The sequence below is a fragment of the Marmota monax genome, unplaced genomic scaffold (genome assembly GCF_021218885.2).
Source record: "Marmota monax isolate L192 unplaced genomic scaffold, Marmota_monax_Labrador192_F-V1.1 WCK01_AAM20220418_F8-fsc00052, whole genome shotgun sequence".
NCBI classification, from domain to species: Eukaryota; Metazoa; Chordata; class Mammalia; order Rodentia; family Sciuridae; genus Marmota; species Marmota monax.
The window spans coordinates 10,911,861-10,935,106 of NW_026693473.1; the positions used below are offsets into that span (position 1 = coordinate 10,911,861).

Below are 23,246 nucleotides of genomic sequence, written 5' to 3' on the forward strand. Positions count from 1 at the left end.
GAGGCACTGGGTTTGATTCTCAGCACCACAAATAAATAAAATAAAGGTACACTGACGAAAAAAAAAAAGAACCAAGATCCAGATGTTGTATACCTGTAGTCTTAGCTACCTACTGGGAGGCTGAGGAAGGTCTTGAACTTTTGGCTCAAGTGATCCTTGCTCTTTTTTATGCAAGTGGTAGAATAATTATCTTGCTTTGTACCTTGCTAGTTTTAAAACATTATTAGTACCATGTCTTCAGCCTGTTGTCATGTGAGCACGTGAGAGATTCTTCATTGTTTTTATAGCTGCCTATACCATGACTTCTAAAGGAACCTGCTAAGGACTTTCAAATCTTTATATAACTCAATTCCAAATACTTTTGAGTTCCAGAATCATATACCCCACAACCTATTTGTCATCCTTACCTTGATATCCTTTTGGATATACTTTAAATCCAGCATATTTGGTGAGGTACCTCACTGACCATTCAGTTGCACAAGCCATAAATATGTTTCTTTTTTCCCCCTCTCAATCATATGGCAGGTTCTACTGATTTTTCCCTTCTAAATGTCTCTTGGTATCATTCACTTTTCTCATCCTTCCCCTATTGTGGTTCAACTTACCACTGTCACACGTCTGGCAATCTCTCCCCATCTGTTATCCAAACATCCATCCTTGCTTTCCCCTAAACCACTCTCCATGTAGTAGGCTGAGCTAAGGTTTAAGATGCCAAAGAGAACATGACCAGTCCCATGCTCTCAACACCAAAAAGCTTCAAAGTATTTCCATTGCTCTTCTCAGGATAAACATCTATACCTTATTCTGGCCCTTAAAGCTCTGCCTCAGAAATTCTCAAAATTCTTAGCCTCCAGAATCCTTTGTATTCTTTTTATCCCCCCACTTTCCATTTTGTTTTATTTTATTTCTCTTTCCACATTTTTTTATTGGTGCATTATAGTAGTACGTAATGACAGGATTTGTAGTCACATATTCACACATGCACACAATATAACAATATAATTTGGCCAATATCACTCCCCAGCTCTTCTCCCCTCCCTCTCTTGCACTTACCCAAGGTCACTTTCTTCTGCTGATCTCCCTGGATCTTTATGAGACATCTCCTGTCCCACCTTTCATTTCCTTTTCCCTCTCTGGTTTCCACAAATGAGAGAAAAATAACACTCTTGACCTTCTGAGTCTGACTTATTTCACTAAACACAATGGTCTTAAGTTCTATTCTTTTTCCTACAAATGACATACTTTCATTTTTCTTTGTGGCTAAATAAAACTCCATTGTGTATATACACCACATTTTCTTTATCTAGTCATTCATCAACAGATACCTATGTTGGTTCCATAGTTTTACTATTGTGAATTATGCTGCTATAAACACAGGTATGCATATATCACTATAGTATGATAATTTTAATTCTTTAAGATAAATACCAAGGAGTGATATAGCTGAGTCATGTGGTCGTTCCACACCTAGACTTTTGAGGAAACTCCATATTGATTTTCACAGTGGTTGTACTAATTTACAATCCCATCAGCAGTGTTAAAAAGTGCTTCTTTTTCTCCATATCCTCTCCAGCGTTTATTGTTGTTTTCATTCTTGATGGCTGCCAATCTGACCGGTGTGAGATGAAATCTTAGTGTAGTTTTGATTTGCATTTCTCTAATTGCTAATGATGTTGAACATTTTTTTTTTAATGTTGGCCATTTGTATTTATTTTTTTGAGAAGTGTCTGTTTCATTCATTTGCCTATTTATTAATTGAGTTATTAGGGGTTTTTTGGTGTTAAGTTTTTTGAGTTCTTTGTATTTCTAGATATTAATCCTCTCTCAGAAGAGTATCTAGCAAAGATTTTTCTCCCATTCTGTAGGTTCTCTGTTCACATTCCTAGTTGTTCCTTCTGCTGTGCAGAAACTTTTTAATTTGATATTGTCCCCATTTATTAACTCTTGTCATTATTTCCTGAGCTTTAGGGTCTTATCAAGAAAGTCACTGACTGTTTTATATTCTTAAGAATCACCGAGGACCTCAAGGAGTTTTTATTTTTGTAGCTTGTATCTAAAAATATTTATCATATTAGAAATTAAAACTCAAAAATATTTATTAATTCATTTAAAATAGCAATATTATCTCACATTAACATAAAGGTTTTATTTTTATAGAAAATAAGCTTATTTTCTGAAGTAGAAAAAATTTAGTAATAAGAATGTTGTTTTTTCACATTTTTCAAAATCTCTTAAATGCTTGGCTCAATAGAAGACATCTAGATTTTTATAACTGCTTTTATGTTTAAGCTGCTGTGATATTATACATCATTCAGCCTCTGGAAAACTCCACTATACATTTATGAAAGGATGAAATTTAAAAAGGCAATTGATATCACAGTATTATTATGAAAATAGTTGTAACTTTTCGGCCCCTGTGAGTTCTTGAAAACCCCGAGGCAGTCCTAAGTGGCTCTCTGAGGACCACAGCTCCTCCTATACTTGTGACTGATGCACTTGTGTGTTTGCCTTGTCCTGATGGTTTGTATCTGCTCTTAATTCACTTCTGCCTCAATTCACCCAGCCTCTTCCTGGCTTCCTGCCTTCTAGCCCCACGAGTCTGTTCCCTGAAGCATGTTATTTTTTCTACCCACAGAACACTTGGACATGTCACCTGGATTTGTCCTTTCTTTTCACCCTCATGATTTGCCCTCATCCCCCTGACTAAACAACTCCTACTCATGTCTTAGCTTCAGCATGACTTCTTTTTTGCAGTCAAGATACTCCTTGATTCCCTTTGCCATGTATTCTCCAAAAGCACCTTATTTTTCCTTATTATACTTTTGTATGTGATGACTTGATTAAAATGTATTTCTCTCAATAGGTTATAAATTCCCTGATGCTAAGAACCATATCTCTGTTACGTTCCATTCTGTCTCATTTCTTAGCAACAGATCTGGCATTTAAAGGCTGCGCAATACATGTTTGTTAAGTGAATGCACAAATGAACAAGAGAATAAGCTAGTAGCAGAACATTCTTTAACTTTGTCCTATTCTGTTAACCATCCTTTTTTAAAATATTGTTTTAGTTGTAGATGGACACTGTATCTTTATTCTATTTTTTTTATTTATTTGGTGCCAAGTATCAAAACCAATGCCTCACACATGCAAGGCAAGTGCTCAATCCCTGAGCTAAACCCCCAGCCTCCTGTTAACTATTCTTAAGCTGTATTTATCAGATTTGTAAATAATTTGAAACTTGGAGATTTAGGTACAAAATCATGATTAGAAAAGGAACCTAGTAAGTGATTGGGAACTTTAAACCCTCAGAATCAGGTGGAGGTCTTTCACACAACAATTAACAATTGTTAATTCAATATAATTAACAATATAGTTAACAATCCTTAATTCAATATAATTATATAATATTTTTCTTTTTTCTCTTTTTGTTGATTCACTCTCAATGTCCCATACATTTCATACACTAGAACAACAAATACTACAAGGAAATAGCAGGAACCACTCCGCTCTTTATGAAGTTATAGATGAGGAACTCTGATATGGAGTTCCAAAAGCCCCAAAGCAGAAATAATGTTTAGCAACAGACCTGGCATTTAAAGGCTGCTCAATACACGTTTGTATTTACCCACTTAAGGAACTGTATATATATTTATAGTTTTGAAAAACTCTTCTGGTTGAAGAAAAGCATGTTGGGAAATTCCTTTCTGCTAAAGAACACATACTTCTTATTGCTGAAGATTCTTTTCAGATGACTCCTTAGCTGCTCAGTCTTTTATAGTCCTTTATATTCAGCTGGCAATAAGACAGCACTCCCTTTTTGCAGAGGTTAGCACCTTTCTGTGTAATACCTGGGTCCTGTACTCAAACAAATAATCCTTTTTCTGTTTTCCCTTCCTTTGCAGCAATCTGTAAAACTCCACCATCTAGTTGAATCACATAATAGCATTACAGTCTCTGTGTGTGGGAAAAATGGTAAGTTTCATTATTTTAGATCTATGTGCTATCCATGTAGAAACAGAAAAATACTTGAATTTGTGTTTCTGGTTGGTCCTATTACTCCCATATTCGTATGCATCTTTCTTGTATATTTGCTTATAGGGAGGAGGAACTTGAGGTCTTTTCGCCTTAGGAAAAAAATCCTTGCTGATGTAAATAGAATCAACAAACTCAAAAACTGAACATCTTTATAGTGGACATTTGACAAATGTTGACATATGTATACACTGTGAAACCATGACCAACATGAGGATAATAACCCCTTCCCATAATCAGGCACTTTTCTGCTTTCTGTAATTATAGATTAACTTCCACTTAGGAAGTTAATATACAACATATGGTGTTGTATGACATGCAGTTTTACCTTTTATAATACATTTTGGACTACTTTGGGGGGATTAATGTTCATAATTGTTTTGAGATTCATCTATTTATTAAGTGTATCAATAGTTCATTTTATTCTTGAGTGTATCCCAGTGTAAAGATATGGCAATTTATCCATCCGTATATCTGCTAGTGGACATTTAGGTTGTTGGTAGTTGGGGCAATTACAAATGATGCTACTATGAACATTTGAGTATAGATCTTTGTATGGGCACCCATTTTTATTTTTTTGTGGGAAAATACCTACCCATGTAATGTCTAGATATGTGGTAAATAGATATTTAACATTTAAGAAGTTGCTAAATTGTTTTCCAAAATGGTTGTGCCATTTGATGTTCTCACCAGTTCTGAATGGGAGTTTCAGTTACTCCACATTGTTGTCAAAACTTGATATGGTCAGTTTTTGAAATCTTAGCCACTTTCATGTGTGGAAGTATCTCACTGTTGTTTAGTTTGAATTTCCTTACTGACTAATGACCTGGGACATCTTTTCAATTGTTTATTTGACACTTGTATCTTTTTTGGTCAAGCATCTGTTCAAATATTTTATTATATATCAGACATATGATTCACAAATATTTTCTCTAAATCTATGACATCTTTTTATTCTCCTCACAGTATCTCTCATACGGCAGATGTTTTAATTTTTAATTGTCTACTTCATCAAATTTTTTTCTTTTGTGGATCCTACTCTTGATATCTTATCTAAGACATCTTTGCCTAATTCAGGGTCACCAATATTTTCCATATTATCTTCTAGAGTTTTATAGGTTTAGGTTTTCCATTAATTATAAAATTTGTTTTTGTTTTGGATTAAAGTTTTTGTTTTTGTTTTTGTTTTTTTGCAAGCGGTAGCTCCATACTTCATGCCATGTATTGAAAAGAGTATCTTTCTCTAGTAAATTACCTTTGCACACTTGTCACTAATCAGTTGTCCATGTATGGGAGGGTCTATTTCTGGATATATATCCTAGCTTTTGTATCTGTTTACTTGTCTGTATACCAGTGCCACATATGTCCTTTATAATAAATTTTGAAATAGGGTGATATTTCACGTCTAGTTTGGTTGGTTTTTTTTAAGAGTTATTTTGATGTTTTGGACCCATATCCTTTTCATATAACTTCTATAGTCAACATGTTAATTTCCTTAAAATAAATGAGATTTTGATTAGAATTGTGTCTATTCCACAGATCAATTTGTCTAAAGCTATTGATTAACAAAATTGGATCTTTTGCCTTCTAAATGTGATATATTTCTCATTTTATTTAGGTCTTTGGTTACACTCAGCAGTGTTTTGCAGTTTTCAGTATACACTTTATTTCTCAGATTTATTCTTAAGTAGCTCATATTTTTATGTTATTGTGAATGTTAATGTAAATATTTAATTGTTCATTGTCTAGCCATTCCCTCATATGCACCTGTTGATCAGAAGGGGTTATTATCTTCATATTTACATACTGAAGAAGGAGCCTCTGCAGGTTTTTGCAGCTCTCCTAGGGTAGTGCTCTCTCCGATGTAGAAGACCCTGCAAATTTCTTCATCTCCATAGAGTCTCCTCTGTGCTTCTGCCTCAGGGAGTCCTCTGAACTGTGAGCTCCCCTTCCCTGCAAAGGGAACTGTAAACTCTTTAATAACAGTAGACTAGGCAAATGCAGACCACCTTCATTCGTTTTCCAACTTTGTTGTTTGATGTTCACTGCTCCCAAACCGTTGTTTCATATATTTTGTATGGTTTTTGGTTGTTTCCAATGGGAAGATAAATCTTATTATTTTTATTGCATCCTGCTTGGAAATGAATTTTCACATTTAAAAAATATTCTGATCATTTTTTTGTTCTAACTTATAATGATAAAATACTTTGAGCATATACAACAGTAAGAGAATATAACCATGAAGCCCCCGTACCTATCACCTAGATTAAATAATTACCAACTTGTTGAATCTTTTTTTAAAGCTGTATTACTAATTCTTTTACCCTAGATTATTCTGTAACTATTTCAAATATCATTTCATTTGAAACAGCATGTAGCTTTTGTATATAAAGACCTCTTTTTAATTCCCTTATTATTTAAAAACCCCTTCAATGTTCAAATCTGTCAGTTATATAGTCAGTTATATAGTTCAGATTTCTTCAACTGAATCAGTGTGTATCTATACATTAATGATAGAATTTCTAACTATATTATATATTATTTTGTGTACATATAAGATAATTGTAAATATGTAAAAATATATATGTTTTAATATAAAAATATTATATATACATTTTCCAAATCAGGATTTCCATATCCTGCAATTGATTATGTTTTAAGTGTATTTCAATCCACAGGTTCCCTCCTCCATATCTTATTTTTGCCTTGCAAATTTTTTGTTGAAGAAAATAAGTGATTATATATTACTTGTTAGACCTAGAGGCTTTGATTATTGGCAAGAATAGTCTATGATTGGCATTGTATACTGAAAGCACATAACATCTAATTGTCATATTTTTGTAGTGTGAGCAGACATAAATGCTCATGTCTTAGGTTTATTATTTCATTAGGAGCTGCAATATATTAGGTGGAATTTTTCTGTTCTGTAAGAAAAACCACTCCCCTTAAGTATTTCAACACCCTGAGATTCAGTTTAAGCTTTCAAAATAATGGGCTGATCATCTAACATCTCCCAAAGGCTTTTAATTTTTCAGTACTATAATGTTAGACCTGGTTAGTACATTTCCATCCATTACAGTTCTTGTTCCTGTTCGCTCAAATTATTCCATTTTTAGCCGTTGAGAACCTCTTCAGATTGGCTCCTGAGTTCTTTTGACATGACCTCAATAGTCATTGAGACTTCTGTTAAACTCATTTGGACAATTCGTGACCAAACCTTGACAGGTTCACTTTTCCTGGAAGTCTGTAGATATGGTGCTTAGAGATTCAATCAGTGTTAGGAGTGTTCATTTTTATGGGGTGAGTCACTGTTGGTGGACCTTTTCAGAAGACATTTTTAGTAAGTGATTTTTTAAAAATAAAATGCAAGTTAAATAAAATATGAGTTCATGCTGACATTTCCAATTCTAGTTTAGAACTATAGAATTTTTTAAAAAATTTTTATTGATTGCACTCATGTTTCCCTTTCTTCTATATTAAAAGTGTTTATTCTCAGTGACGGGAACAAATTGGTCATTTGCTTTATCCTATTATATACAATAATCTTAGAAAAACAAACCAAAACACTCAACATCAATATGGTTCCTAAAACAACTTAAGATACTTATAGATTCTTTCTCACTGCTTTTGTGATATTTCATTAGAAATATACAAATTATATAAAAATATGGTTTAAATCACTCAAAATAGTTCTTGGTTTGTGCATTTAGGCTAACAACTTGATAGAATCATTTAAAAAATATTTTTTAGTTGTAGATGGACGCAATATCTTTATTTTATTTATTTATTTTTATGTGGTGCTGAGGATCAAACCCGGTATCTCACACATGCTATGCAAGCATTCTACCACTGAGCCAAAACCACAGCCCCGAAAGGATCATTTTGCTCATTTAACTTTAGTGTTAACTTTTCAAATTTATTTTTGTATTATCATGTATAAATAATATGCAAAAATATCCTCAGGGTTTGAAAGTCAAATCCATAAGAAAGATGATATTCAAGGGAGTCTAGCTTCTTCCCCTATTCTCTCTGCCTTGGGTCTTAATTCTCTATAATAATTGATAAATTGATAAATAATTTGATAAATTATTATTCTCTGTAATAATTGATATGATAAATACCATATTTCTGTTTGTTTTCTACTTATTCTTATATCTAAAAATAGCCAAATTGCATATGAAAATACTAGTTGATATAATACATACAAAACAAGATATATAAATTTATATTGCCAATATTTTAGGTAAACAAAGGAAGACAAAACATACTGAACCATTTTTCTTGCTGGTACTTTACATGCTTAACTGTTCCCAGGTCTTTTAATAGCAATGTATGTAGGTATTCTTCATTTGTTATTTTAGTATCGTACTCTGTTGTGTGGAGGAACTATGATAATTCAGTTGGTGCTGTGTTGAGGAACTTGTAGCCTTTTACTATTATAAATGTTGCTGAAATAAAAATACTTCTGCATATATTGTTTTATATTTTTTTTACTATATCTTTGGTATAGATTTTAAGAAGTAAAAAAAAAATTGATACATTAAAGAACAAATGCATGTGTAATTTGGCTAGACCTATATTGCCAGATTGCATTTACACCAGAAATGTGTGAGTGCCTGTTTCCTCATTGCCTTGCCAACAGAACATCCTGGAAAGTTTCTATATTTTTCTACTCGAGTAGATGAGCAGTGTTATCTTTTGTATATTTTCTCTACTTTTTAAAGAAATAATTTAAAACTTACAGCAAAGTTTCAAGAACAGTTCAAATAACTTTTTTTTTCCAGACAGTTTAAGAATAAATTGCTGATATGTGATGACTAGGATGCTAACATTGGTTAGTGTATTGTTCTTAAAGACAAGGACATTCTTCTATGTAAACAACAGTACAAACAAGAAGCTAATATTGACCCATTACTTCCAACTAACCGTCAAATCCTATTCATGTTTTGTCAGCTCTTGGACAGGGATCCAAGGTCGCTGAATGCCCTTTTTTTTTTCATGTCTTTCTAAGATATTTCAATCTTGGCTTTTATGACCTTGATGCTTTGAATTCTGATAATTTTGTAGAATGGACTTGTCTGATGTTTCTTCTTAGTTAAATTCAGGTTGTACACTTTTGTCTGGCAAATCACAGACACTAAATTGTGTTTTCACTGCTTCCTCTAAGGTGGTACGTAATTTCAATTTGTTCTATTGCTGATGATGTTAACTTGGATTACTTAATTAAATGGTGTCTGCCAGGTTTCTTCTTTGTAAATATGCCCCTTTCCCCTTTGTAATTAATGGTTATTTTGTTGAGAGATATTTTGAGACTTCATAAATAGACCATCTTCATCAAATTTTCACCCACTAGTTTTAGTATCCATTGATGTTTCTTGACTAAATTAATTACTTTGATACTTGCCAAATAGCAATTTTCTAATTTTATCTTCCCTTCCTAATTATTTAATTGCCATTTTGCTGCAAGGAAAAACTATCTTTTTCTCATTTATTTATCCATTTACTCGTGTCATTATGGACTTACAAATCCCTATTTTGTTTGCCGGCTATAGTTCTTTATTTTCATTATTCGCTTGGATGTTAAAATTGTTACAGATTTAGGCAAAAGGGCTCTTTAAATTGCCTTTTTAATAATGCATCTCGGTCATTCTTTGACCATTCCCTACTTAATGGAACAGAAAGATGTTCGAGATTATATTATACTTTTTTGGCCCACCCTTGTAATCACACCTCTCTCTAAGGAACCTTCATTCTTTTCACAGGGAATTTTAGAAGACAAAACTTGCACATTAGGTGTGCTCTTAATATTGGGGTTTCACTGTACTTAGACGCTCTCAGAGGAAAGAACTAGAGAATATATGTATAAATGAGTAGATCAGCAAACACACTGTATAAGATAGGTAGATGGATAGATAGGTGTTTGCATATATTTATATATCCTTGCTCGTTTACCCTTATATTACTTTTGTATTCCACCGATGTATACAATTCTTTTGTTGTTGTTGTTGTTGTTCTTTTTAGTTATACATGACAATAGAATGTATTTTGACATACATACATGGAGCATAATTCCCATTCTTGTGGTTGAACATGATGTGGAGTTACACTGGTCGTGTATTGATACAGGAACATGGGAAAGTTATGACATCTCCAGTTCTAAGCCACAGGGTTCAGTGCAGTTTTCTCTCTTTCTATATTTGTAATTTCCTTCCTCAAGTGAGGAAGCGCGTGCTCATTAACCTCAGCAGGTCTACTCATTTTATCAATCCTGCCTGATTGTGACAAATCTCCCGTCATTGATGATGTTCACATTGCCCCTCCCCTGACTCCTATGGGGACATGTTTCCATCCTGATGACTCCAACATCCCACAGGAGGACCCTGCTAGGCTCTGCTCTGTCAGAGTCAAGGCTCCAACACCCCATAGTGGCTGCTGCCCCACCCCATCCAAACCACTGCATGGATGCTTATTTTTCTTACCTCCATAATGACTTTGGGATTGAATTAGGAAAGAAAGAAGTAAAAAAGATACTCAGTCAGGCAATCAGGAAAGAAGAAGAAATATTCACTTCTCTCATTATGACTAAAATTGAGCACCTTTTTAGACATTTAATACACCATTTGTGTTGTGTTTTATGTGTGTGTGAGAGATCTATTAATATCTAGCAATTTGTTACACACTTAATTCCTACACATCTATTTTGGCAGGGATACTAGAGATTGAACTCAGGGGCACCCGGCCACTGAGCCACATCCCCAGCCCTATTTTATATTTTATTTAGAGATAAGGTTTCACTGAGTTGCTTAGTGAACCCCCTTTTGCTGAGGCTGGCTTTGAACTTGCAATCCTCTTGCCTCAGCCTCCCAAGCCTCTGGTACACATCTCTTTTTAGAGACATAGTCTCGCTAAGTTGCTTCAGGCCTTGCTAAATTGCTGAGGCTGGCTTCGAACTCATGATCCTCTTGCCTCAGCCTCTGAGCCGCTGGTGTTATAGGCATGTGCCACTGCACCCAACAACATATTAATCTGAATCCATCATTTCTTTATCTTGGCTTATTTATGTATTTTTGCCACAGGAAGGTTTTGATTTTATGTAGTTTATAAATTTTGGCTTTTGTTTTCAGATTTTAAATCCAGGTTGAAGAATAGCCTCCATTTTAAAATGCCTTGACTGCTTTTCCATTGATCTCCAACTTAAGAGATGCGGGTTGTGTTTTTGTGGGAGAATAATCTGACTCGACTCTATCTCCTCACACTTTCAGCTGGAGTCCAAGAGCTGGAATCACGCTTCCTGGTACCTGGAGATTTATTAATTTTGACAGGGAACAAGGTGCAAATGCCATGTGATGCCATTCTGATTGATGGCAGCTGTGTGGTAGATGAAGGCATGCTGACAGGTACAGTTGCATCTGCGCAGCCCTAGCCTCTGTGGGCTGTCCCAGGCTCTGCGCTACCATGGTCCCTCCTCTTCCTGTAGCTGAATAGCAATGACTCTCTGCTAAGCGCAGGCTGCTGTGCTGCTTCCTAGTTCCACATGCCATGCTGAGTCCTGTTGAGGATGGATCTGGGAGTTCAAATTAAAGGAACTCTCTATGTGCTAAGTGCAATCATTACTTTATGCGTGTTATATATTTCCTTCTGGAATAAGGATTTTTACAATCCTCTCATTTTACCTTAGAAGATCGTCGGGATCATTAGATCTTTCAGAATTGTCTGACTTTTAAGTTTAGTACTTTTATGTGACATATGTCTTGAGACGAACATGGAGGATCTGAAAACCATCACTGACATCTTAAAACCCACAGGGTCAAATCTGGCCTTGACTGAAATGTTAAGAAAAGCTCATGAAGGGGCATTCAGCAAATGTACTACTTCCAAAATACAGAGTATTTTGGACTGACTGCATTTAATCTTTAAATAGCATGCTAAACAGGGAGGAAACTTAGAGGTCCTTTCACCTCACAGACAAAACAACTGAGGTCCAGAGAGAAGTAACTTGCTCCAGTGGGCACTGCTTTGATTTCTCACCGTGTAACATAATAATGACATGTTGTGCTAACATTTCTGTAAGATAAAAAAGAACCATAAAGTCTTTCTCAGAGATGAAATAGGGGTCAGGGAAAGCTCATGACATATTGTAGTTCCTATTAAAGGTCATATCAAATCCATTGCTCCCACGGAGGACAGAAAGGCATGAAATGGCAACAAGAACACATCCCCCTCTCCTTTGTGAACTTACACAAATAAAGGATCTGCCAGATCATGGCAGGTCAGGGTTTGTTTGCTTTTTTCCCCTCAAGAATCTATAATTCATTAAAAAATCCCTAAGTGCAGGGACTTTTGCAGTGCCAGGTACTATTTTCCTATGAAAGCCATCCTTGCATATGAGAACGTAACTCTGACTTGATTCTGCTCACTCTGCTAAGACCAGCAGAAGACGTTCGGAGCTCATTCCTCGGAATAGTCACAGTTGCTGTCACATCTTCATTCCTCATCTCACCCCACTGTAGTCGGCTCCTCCCACCACATTGGTACTCCTTGACAATATCTCATTGACAAATCCAAAGGATTCTTTTAAGTTTCCCCTCTTACTGACCTCTCCAATGAAGTTGACTCTTTTGACCATCTCTGCTTCTAAAAACTCTCTTCTCCCCAACTTTCGAAGGCACTGCTCTCTCTCCGGATTCTTCTACCACCAACCGCACCTGCTCAGCTGCTTCTCTTCCTCTGTCTCAAGTGTTAGTGTTGCTCAGAAGTGAGTCCTGGTCCTTCCTCTTCTCACTCTACGCTTGACTCTTAAGTAATCTTGTTTCTTTTTGTGCTTTCATTTTTATGCCTATGAGCTCTGACTAAATACCTCTAGACAAGACCTCCCATCAGAACTTCAGATCCAAATAAATATCTAACTGCACACACGGCATCTCAACAGGGTTATTTTCTACAGGTAGTTCCAACTCATGGTGGACCAAAGGCAATTCTTCCTCTTCTTCTGCAATCCCTACTTTGATGAATAATGCTGCCCTCTGCTCATCTCCAAAGTCAGGATTTAGGAAGCTGTTTTAAAGTCCTCTGTCCCTGTGGCCTGCCTATGTAAAAATTCCCTCAATGTTTGTAGCTTCTTACTTCCTGACTTCTTGAACCCAGTTCTACCTTTCTATTCCCACTGCCAACTGCCATGGTTCAGAACTCATCCGCTGCCCCCGGCACTCCTGTGATTATTTCCTAGCTGGATGTCCAGCCCCCAACTGCACCAGACTTCAACTCCTCCCCCATACTGTGGGCTCCTACAGAAAACAAGAGTATGCTGTCTTAGGGTACTACTCTCCGAAGTTCACCATCTCTCCATCCTCCTTCACCCACCAGTGCCTCCAGAAAAATGTTTGGGCACTTAACTATGTTATCTTTGGGATCCTGTTTAGCTCCTACGTGGCCTTCATGGCCTTTTTATCCCGGTACTCTGCACTCTAGATTGCACAGCGTGCTTTTCCCTAATCAGGTATTTCTAGACTCTTATACCATCCATGTTTGATTGGCAATACCAATAATATTTATGTTAGGACACAATGCTTATTTATTTACATGTCTGTCTCCCACTCTAAACTAGAGATCTCTTAATAAGTACTACGTTTTTCTCATGTCTCCAATACCTGGGGTTGTGTCTGCCACAGGTTGGCTCACAGCAAGTGTGTGGGGGGTGATAAGTGACTGAAGGTGTGATTTACGTGGGTGAAGATGTCCCACCTCACTATGAGAAGCTTGTTTTCTGTAGGAGAAAGTATCCCGGTCACCAAAACTCCATTGCTCAAGACAGACAGCTTGGTGCCCTGGAAATTGCAAAGTGAAGCAGATTACAAACGGCACATCCTCTTCTGTGGAACAGAGGTCATCCAGGCCAAAGCAGCGTGCTCGACTTCAGGGACTGTGAGAGCAGTGGTGCTGCAGACTGGTTAGCATCCCTACTCCATGATTTTTCCCCCAGGACTGGGGATTGAACCCAGGGGTGCTGTTACCATTGAGTCATACATCCCCGACCTTTTTGATTTTGAGACAAGGTCTTACTAATTGGCTGAGGCAGCCTTGAACTTGAGATTCTCTTGCCTCAGCCTCTCAAATTGCTGGTGTTACTAGTGCACGCCATTGAGCCTGGCTTGTGTTGTTACTTTTAATGAAATATTTCTATTCAGTTTATCTAATGCCTTAAATTTGCGAGGTGAGGATCAGTTTTTAGATAACACACCCAGTATATGTAAATCTATGTATTTTAAATGCCAATTTGCTAATTTAACTATGGCATTTGCATTTTAGTAATAACAATAATACTGATGACAGTAATCACTATGAGCTTTGCAGTTTATAAACTATTTTCACACCTCAAAGCAGCAGAGTAGCTGCTCCCCCCCCCCCCGCCCCCGCACCACCACACTTTGTGCATGAACATTCTGAGTCTACACAATTCAAGTGAGCTTTGAAAAAATAACACAGCCAGAAACTGACAGAGCTGGTCTTGAAATTCAGGTCTTCTAACCAAAGTCTCAAGTTTATGTAAGGTTAAAAACTGAAAGCTTAACACTGAAAATTATTAGAAAAGGGAGTTCATCAGTATTTATTGGACCATTTAATTTTAATTCAAGTGAAGGGTGTGTATATATGCATGTGTGTGTGTGAGTGTACATTTATACACACACACACTCATGAGGCATTCTTTAAAATAAAATTGTATTTGGAAAAACTGTGCTCTGCCCCCGCCCCCTCCCCCCCCCAGTATGTGGCTTCTTGGGTTTGGAATGCATTGACATTGGAAATCGAGGGAAGGAAGGCCAGAGAGAGAATGGGCTCTGAGACAGGTAACATATTTCCATTCTAGCAATTATGTGTTTCCCCAATTACCATTCCACTACCATTGGATTTAAGCACTATCTAAATGTCTCTAGAGGAAAAATAAAGGCCATGTTGAGGTTTGGAAGAGCATCAGCAGTTGGATGTGTCCTCCCCAAAAAAGTGAGATGTGTGTTTGCCATTTCAGGATTCAACACTGCAAAGGGGGACCTCGTGAGATCCATTCTTTACCCCAAGCCAATGAATTTTAAGCTCTACAGGGATGCCATCAGATTTCTACTGTGCCTTGTAGGGACGGCCACTATTGGCATGATCTATACTCTGTGTGTCTATGTGCTCAGTGGGGTAAGCTCTTTGCTCTTTTGTTAGAGATACACACTCACTCTTTTCTGTGTGTTTTATGTTCTACATGTTGACCTTATTCAAGGTTGTAGTTTACAAGCCTGGGAAACAAAGCCACACTCTGCAACATGCTTACAGGCCCCCAGTTCCCCAGTGGAAACAATTGATCACTAAGTTCCATGATAATTGTTGGGTCCTGTGGGATTGTGTGATAAAACAATTTACTTATTGAAACACCAACATGCTTCTACTCTTGCACGCTTTTCCTTCTTTTCTTTACACCATTTTTTTTTCATTTTCAACATATTCATTTCAATAAAGTAGTAGTTTGTAGCTATTAAATGAGGGATTTTCAATAAAATCAGCTTCCCAGTGTTGGTGAGGTCATAGTAAACTGGCGCATTGCTGTTAGCAGCATGAATCATTATGAGCTTTTTCATTGCACTTTGGAAAAAGATATTGAGAACCATAAACATGGTCATGTCCTTTGACCCACTGATACCATTTCTCAGAATTCCACCTAAAGAAGTAAAAATAATAAACAAGGGCAAAAGTCATTTGCACCAAGTTGTTCATTGCTGAATTGTCCATAGTAGCTAAAGAATGGCTATCTATCTTCCAGGAGTCTCCTGAGGAGGTGGTCAAGAAAGCCCTTGACGTGGTCACCATCGCAGTCCCTCCTGCCTTGCCTGCTGCCCTGACCACGGGCATTATCTATGCCCAGAGGAGGCTGAAGAAGAGAGGTATTTTCTGCATTAGCCCGCAGAGGATCAATGTGTGTGGACAGTTGAACCTTGTCTGCTTTGACAAGGTACGTGCCCCCTCCTCTCCCTTATCACTGTTTTTATCTTCATGGTCATCAAGGAGAGGGGCTTCTATTCTTTTCTGAGGCAGGAAACACAGGCTATGGGTACCTGACTTCATTTTACCTCTGGATGGGTATGCGACCTGGAAAAGGTCACATACGTCTCTTGGAGCTTTCAGAATCTGGCGTTTAGGAAGAGGGGAGTCGGTACTGAACAGATGAGTCTTTTGGGTCCTTACAGCTTCATTATTTTATGAAAAAAAAATGAACTAAAATAGGATTATTTCCCTTGGGGTCAAAATCTTCATATAAAAATCCAAAATTTAAGCCGTTTGCTGTGACTACTGCTTTATCTCTAATGCTTAGAACATTGCCCGGCAATATAGTCAATGTTCAATAAATATTTATTCAATTAATGAATGAATAAAAAAGAAAGAGCTTATTTAAATATGTTTTACTATAAGGCTTGATTACCATAAAGCCCTATGGCAAACCCTAATTTTGTGCTCTTCCCTGTAGTTTATTGCTTAAAATTTTTCTTGGTTATTTGCCAGTTATTTCCAATCAGCCTCTTATCCCACCTCCTCTTGAAGGCTTAGTTTATTTGCACAGTTTATACACACATAAGCTGGGGAGGGGGAGATGGATTGAAGACAAGATGGAAATGAAGGGTATCATAAACCCATGAATATGGGCCAAGGCATGGCAGTAGGACTGCAAGAGGGTATGACAGGACATAGTTACTGGAAGAGACTGTGGACCACGTACCTAAGGCATTTTTACATGGTCTTTTGCAGCATGGAGCCATTGAAGGCCTTCCTTACTGCCATTGACGTCTTTCCTTTTAATTCATTTCTTTTATTGTGCTATAAGAAACAGAATATAAATGGTTATCACATTAACCATTATGAGTGTATAATCCACTGGCATCAAGCATACTGTTTTGAAACCATCATCATCATCCATCTTGAGAAATTTTTTCCTCTTCCCAACCTCAAACTCTGCAACCACTAAACAGGACACTGAAGAATTAATGGGATTGGAGCTGTATTTTACAGTTAGTGGAATCACCAAGATATATCAAAATGAAAGGTTGACATGGCTTCTGCCACCATTCAATATCATTTGGTGGATCAAACTAACATTGTGAGGTGAAACATTCTTTTAAGAGGTCATATCAGTGGACTTGGAAAAAGACACAGGAGTAGGAGAGATAATGGTGACCTGGATTTGAATAAAAAGGGCAATAATTGTAAGTCATTGTCATCCTTATTAGCTCTACCTACAGTGCTATGTATTAAATTAAGTACTTCATATAATCTCATTTAATCTTTATAAGGCTTTGTGCTGCTGATCATGTTACCGATAAGAGCTCTGATATTTAGAGCTATTAAGTAGTATTCCCTGTCCTGTAGATGGAATTTGGACTTAGTCTGAATTCTTAGACATTATACTGTACTGAGAAAAATAGCAACACAAACTTTTTTACCTACTAGGTGTCAAACAGCAAACCATTTCTTCAGAGTAATTTTACAAACATTGCCCTGTAGGTAAAAAATTCTACTTCATCACTTATTTCTGGTGACATACTTTTAACTTCTACTATAAAAGCTGAGACTCATCTTAGAGTTCTTACAGTCTTCCCAAGGACTTGCCCTCCATTCAGTCTACCATTAGATCTTCGAAATAGCCCTCTGAGGGATGTAACGGACATACAGTTTTCTTCCTTTTACTATGGAGGATACAAAAGTTCACAGGGATCAAGTGCCAGTTTGTCACAACTTATTTGAGTCCACCGAAGCTTTTGCCCAAGACTCCAGATACTCACTTTATCATGGCACTCTGCAATAATGTGCTTGAGGCATGTATTTCTCCATTAAAGAAAACCTGACCTGCCTTCACTGGGGGCCAGCGGGATCTCAGAGTAATCCGAGTATTCGTTTCTGTTTAGACAGGCACCTTAACAAGGGATGGCTTGGATCTCTGGGGAGTGGTACCCTGTGATAGGAATGGGTGAGTACCTTCAACTAGTGCATTACAATTTCTCTTTTTCCAGAATTGCATGTTTACTCTTGAAACTCCTAATGGAGGCATTTGGGTTTCGGCTTTGGTCAATAGTGGTTGCCATCTATTCATTTAATTCCTCCTCTTGGGTTCTTTCAGGCCTTCCTAAAACATGAATATTTTCCCCACTTCCTCCCCAAGACCATGCCGTCACAAACTCTGGAGAGAAAACGGAGGTCTGGATATCACATGCAAATCCTTGCTGAAATATAGTTTTTTTTTTTTTTTTTTTTTTTAATTTTTTATTGTGGGTTGTTCAAAACATTACAAATTTCTTGACATATCATATTCCACACTTTGATTCTAGTGGGTTATGAACTCCCACCTTCACCCCATACACAGATTGCAGATTCACATCAGTTACACATCCATTGATTTACAAATTGCCATACTAGTGTCTGTTGTGCTCCGCTGCCTTTCCCATCATCCACCCTCCCCCCTCCCCACCTCTCCCCTCCCCTCCCCTCCTCTCTCTCTACCCCCTCCACTGTATAACCCTGAGGGTCTCCTTCCATTACCGTGCAATTTACCTTCTCTCTCCCTTTCCCTCCCACCTCTCATCCCTGTTAAATGTTAATCTTCTTCTCCTGTTCTTCGTCCCTACTCTGTTCTTAGTTACTTTCCTTATATCAAAGAAGACATTTGGCATTTGTTTTTTAGGGATTGGCTAGCTTCACTTAGCATAATCTGCTCTAATGCCATCCATTTCCCTGTAAATTCTATGATTTTGTCATTTTTTAATGCAGAGTAATACTCCATTGTGTATAAATGCCACATTTTTTTTATCCATTCGTCTATTGAAGGGCATCTAGGTTGGTTCCACAGTCTTGCTATTGTGAACTGTGCTGCTATGAACATCGATGTAGCAGTGTCCCTGTAGCATGCTCTTTTTAGGTCTTTAGGGAATAGACCAAGAAGGGGAATAGCTGGGTCAAATGGTGGCTCCATTCCCAGCTTTCCAAGAAATCTCCATACTGCTTTCCAAATTGGCTGCACCAATCTGCAGTCCCACCAGCAATGTACAAGTGTACCCTTTTCCCCACATCCTCGCCAGCACTTGTTGTTGTTTGACTTCCTAATGGCTGCCAATCTTACTGGAGTGAGATGGTATCTTAGGGTGGTTTTGATTTGCATTTCTCTGACAGCTAGAGATGTTGAGCATTTTTTCATGTACTTGTTGATTGACTGTATGTCCTCCTCTGTGAAGTGTCTGTTCAGGTCCTTGGCCCATTTGTTGATTGGGTTGTTTGTTCTCTTATTGTCTAATTTTGAGTTCTTTGTATACTCTGGATATTAGGGCTCTATCTGAAGTGTGAGGAGTAAAGATTTGTTCCCAGGATGTAGGCTCCCTATTTACCTCTCTTATTGTTTCTTTTGCTGAGAAAAAACTTCTTAGTTTGAGTAAGTCCCATTTGTTGATTCTAGTTATTAACTTTTGTGCTATGGGTGTCCTATTGAGGAATTTGGAGCCCGACCCCACCGACTGTAGATCGTAGCCAACTTTTTCTTCTATCAGACGGCGCGTCTCTGATTTGATATCAAGTTCCTTGATCCATTTTGAATTCACTTTTGTGCATGGCGAGAGAAAGGGATTCAGTTTCATTTTGTTGCATATGGATTTCCAGTTTTCCCAGCACCATTTGTTGAAGATGCTATCCTTCCTCCATTGCATGCTTTTAGCCCCTTTATCAAATATAAGATAGTTGTAGTTTTGTGGATTGGTTTCTGTGTCCTCTATTCTGTACCATTGGTCCACACGCCTGTTTTGGTACCAGTACCATGCTGTTTTTGTTACTATTGCTCTGTAGTATAGTTTGAAGTCTGGTATCGCTATACCGCCTGATTCACACTTCTTGCTTAGCATTGTTTTTGCTATTCTGGGTCTTTTATTTTTCCATATGAATTTCATGATTGCTTTCTCTATTTCTACAAGAAATGCCATTGGGATTTTGATTGGCATTGCATTAAACCTATAGAGAACTTTTGGTAATATCGCCATTTTGATGATGTTAGTTCTGCCTATCCATGAACAGGGTATATTTTTCCATCTTCTAAGATCTTCTTCTATTTCTCTCTTTAGGGTTCTGTAGTTTTCATTGTATAAGTCTTTCACCTCTTTTGTTAGGTTGATTCCCAAGTATTTTATTTTTTTTTGAAGATATTTTGAATGGAGTGGTTGTCCTCATTTCCATTTCAGAGGATTTGTCGCTGATATACAGGAATGCCTTTGATTTATGCGTGTTGATTTTAAATCCTGCCACTTTGCTGAATTCATTTATTAGCTCTAATAGTTTCTTTGTAGAGCCTTTTGGGTCTGCTAGATATAGAATCATATCATCTGCAAATAGTGATAATTTAATTTCTTCTTTTCCTATTTTTATGCCTTTAATTTCTTTCGTCTGTCTAATTGCTCTGGCCAGTGTTTCGAGAACTATGTTGAAGAGAAGTGGAGAGAGAGGGCATCCCTGTCTTGTTCCAGATTTTAGAGGGAATGCCTTCAGTTTTTCTCCATTCAGAATAATGCTAGCCTGAGGCTTAGCATAGATTGCTTTTACAATATTGAGGTATGTTCCTGTTATCCCTAGTTTTTCTAGAGTTTTGAACATAAAGGGATGCTGTACTTTGTCAAATGCTTTTTCCGCATCTATCGAGATGATCATATGGTTCTTATTTTTAAGTCTATTGATGTGGTGAATAACATTTATTGATTTCCGTATATTGAACCAGCCTTGCATCCCAGGGATGAATCCTACTTGATCATGGTGTACAATTTTTTTTATATGTTTTTGTATCCGATTCGCCAGAATTTTATTGAGGATTTTTGCATCTAGGTTCATTAGAGATATTGGTCTGTAGTTTTCTTTCTTTGAAGTGTCTTTGTCTGGTTTAGGTATCAGGGTGATGTTGGCCTCATAGAATGAATTTGGAAGTTCTCCCTCCTTTTCTATTTCCTGAAGTAGCTTGAAAAGTATTGGTATTAGTTCTTCTTTAAAGGTTTTGTAAAATTCTGCTGTATACCCATCGGGACCTGGGCTTTTCTTAGTTGGTAGTCTTTTGATGGTTTCTTCTATCTCCTCAATTGATATTGGTCTGTTTAGGTTTTCTATATCCTCCTGACTCAATCTGGGCAGATCATATGACTTAAGAAATTTATCTATGCCTTCACTATCTTCTAATTTATTGGAGTATAAGGATTCAAAATAGTTTTTGATTATCTTCTGTATTTCTGAAGTGTCTGTTGTGATATTGCCTTTTTCATCCCGTATGCTAGTAATTTGAGTTCTCTCTCTTCTTCTCTTCACTAGCATCGCTAAGGGTCTGTCGATTTTGTTTATTTTTTCAAAGAACCAACTTTTAGTTTTGTCAATTTTTTCAATTGTTTCTTTTGTTTCGATTTCATTAATTTCAGCTCTGATTTTAATTATTTCTTGCCTTCTACTTCTTTTGCTGTTGTTTTGCTCTTCTTTTTCTAGAATTTTGAGATGAAGTATGAGATCATTTATTTGTTGGTTTTTTCTTTTTTTAAGGAATGAACTCCAAGCAATGAATTTTCCTCTTAGAACTGCTTTCAATGTGTCCCATAGATTCCGATATGTTGTGTCTGTGTTTTCATTTATCTCTAAGAATTTTTAATTTCCTCCTTGATGTCTTCTATAACCCATTGATCATTCAGTAACCTATTGTTCATTCTCCAATTGATGTATGCTTTTTCCTTCCTTCTTTTATCGTTGATTTTCAGTTTCATTCCATTATGATCAGATAAGATGCATGGTAATATCTCTACTCCTTTATATTGTCTAAGAGTTGCCCTGTGACATAATATATGATCTATTTTTGAGAAGGATCCATGTGCTGCTGAGAAAAAAGTGTAACTGCTTGATGTTGGGTGGTATACTCTATATATGTCAATTAGGTCTAGGTTATTAATAGTGTTATTGAGTTCTATAGTTTCCTTATTCAACTTTTGTTTGGAAGATCTGTCCAGTGGCGAGAGAGGTGTGTTGAAGTCTCCCATGATTATGGTGTGGTGGTCTATTAGACTCTTGAACTTGAGAAGAGTTTGTTTGACGAACATAGCTGCACCATTGTTTGGGGCATAAATATTTATGATTGTTATGTCTTGTTGGTGTATGGTTCCCTTAAGCAGTATGTAGTGTCCCTCTTTATCTCTTTTGATTAACTTTGGCTTGAAATCTATTTTATTTGATATGAGTATGGACACGCCTGCTTGTTTCCGAAGTCCATATGAGTGATATGATTTTTCCCAACCTTTCACCTTCAGCCTATGTATGTCTTTTCCTATCAAATGCGTCTCCTGTAGGCAGCATATTGTTGGGTCTTGTTTTGTGATCCATTCTACTAGCCTGTGTCTCTTAATTGGTGAGTTTAAGCCATTAACATTTAGGGTTATTATTGAGATATGGGTTGTTCTTCCAGCCATATTTGTTTATTTCTGTTACTAAACATTGTTTGTTTTCCTCTTTGATTGTTCCCCCCCCCCCTTTACTGTCCTACCTCCCACTGTTGGTTTTCATTGTTATTTTCCATTTCCTCTTCCTGTAATACTTTGGCTAGGATGTTTTGAAGAGATGGTTTTCTAGCTGCGAATTCTTTAAACTTTTGTTTATCGTGGAAGGTTTTAATTTCATTCTCCATCCTGAAGCTTAATTTCGCTGGATACACAATTCTTGGTTGGAACCCATTATCTTTCAGTGTTTGAAATATGTTATTCCAGGATCTTCTAGCTTTCAGAGTCTGTGTTGAAAGATCAGCTGTTATCCTGATTGGCTTGCCCCTAAATGTAATCTGCTTCCTTTCTCTTGTAGCTTTTAAAATTCTCTCCTTATTCTGTATGTTGGGCATCTTCATTATAATGTGTCTAGGTGTGGATCTCTTATGATTTTGCACATTCGGCGTCCTGTAGGCTTCTAGGATTTGGGATTCTGTCTCATTCTTCAAGTCTGGGAAGTTTTCTTGTATTATTTCATGGAATAGACTGCTCATTCCTTTGGTTTGGAGCTCTGTACCTTCCTGTATCCCAATGACTCTTAAGTTTGGTCTCTTAATGTTATCCCATATTTCTTGGATGTTCTGCTCATGGTTTCTTAACAGTCTTGCTGAGCTGTCTATGTTCTTTTCCAGTTGAAATACTTTGTCTTCATTGTCT

The 23,246-nt window shown here is 37.0% G+C and overlaps 1 protein-coding gene across 2 annotated transcripts in view; it reads left to right on the top strand.

Moving 5' to 3' along the window:
• Atp13a4 (ATPase 13A4) overlaps positions 1–23,246 on the top strand; it is a 151,844-nt gene that overhangs the window by 74,120 nt on the left and 54,478 nt on the right. The window contains exons 8-13 of one of the 2 annotated variants that reach the window (XM_046458110.2): positions 3,903–3,972; positions 11,295–11,429; positions 13,802–13,978; positions 15,056–15,213; positions 15,833–16,021; positions 17,967–18,028. In XM_046458110.2, coding sequence (XP_046314066.1) covers positions 3,903–3,972; positions 11,295–11,429; positions 13,802–13,978; positions 15,056–15,213; positions 15,833–16,021; positions 17,967–18,028 — 791 coding nt within the window. The remainder of the gene's footprint in view (positions 1–3,902; positions 3,973–11,294; positions 11,430–13,801; positions 13,979–15,055; positions 15,214–15,832; positions 16,022–17,966; positions 18,029–23,246) is intronic. The other variant, XM_046458111.2, reaches the window with a different exon arrangement.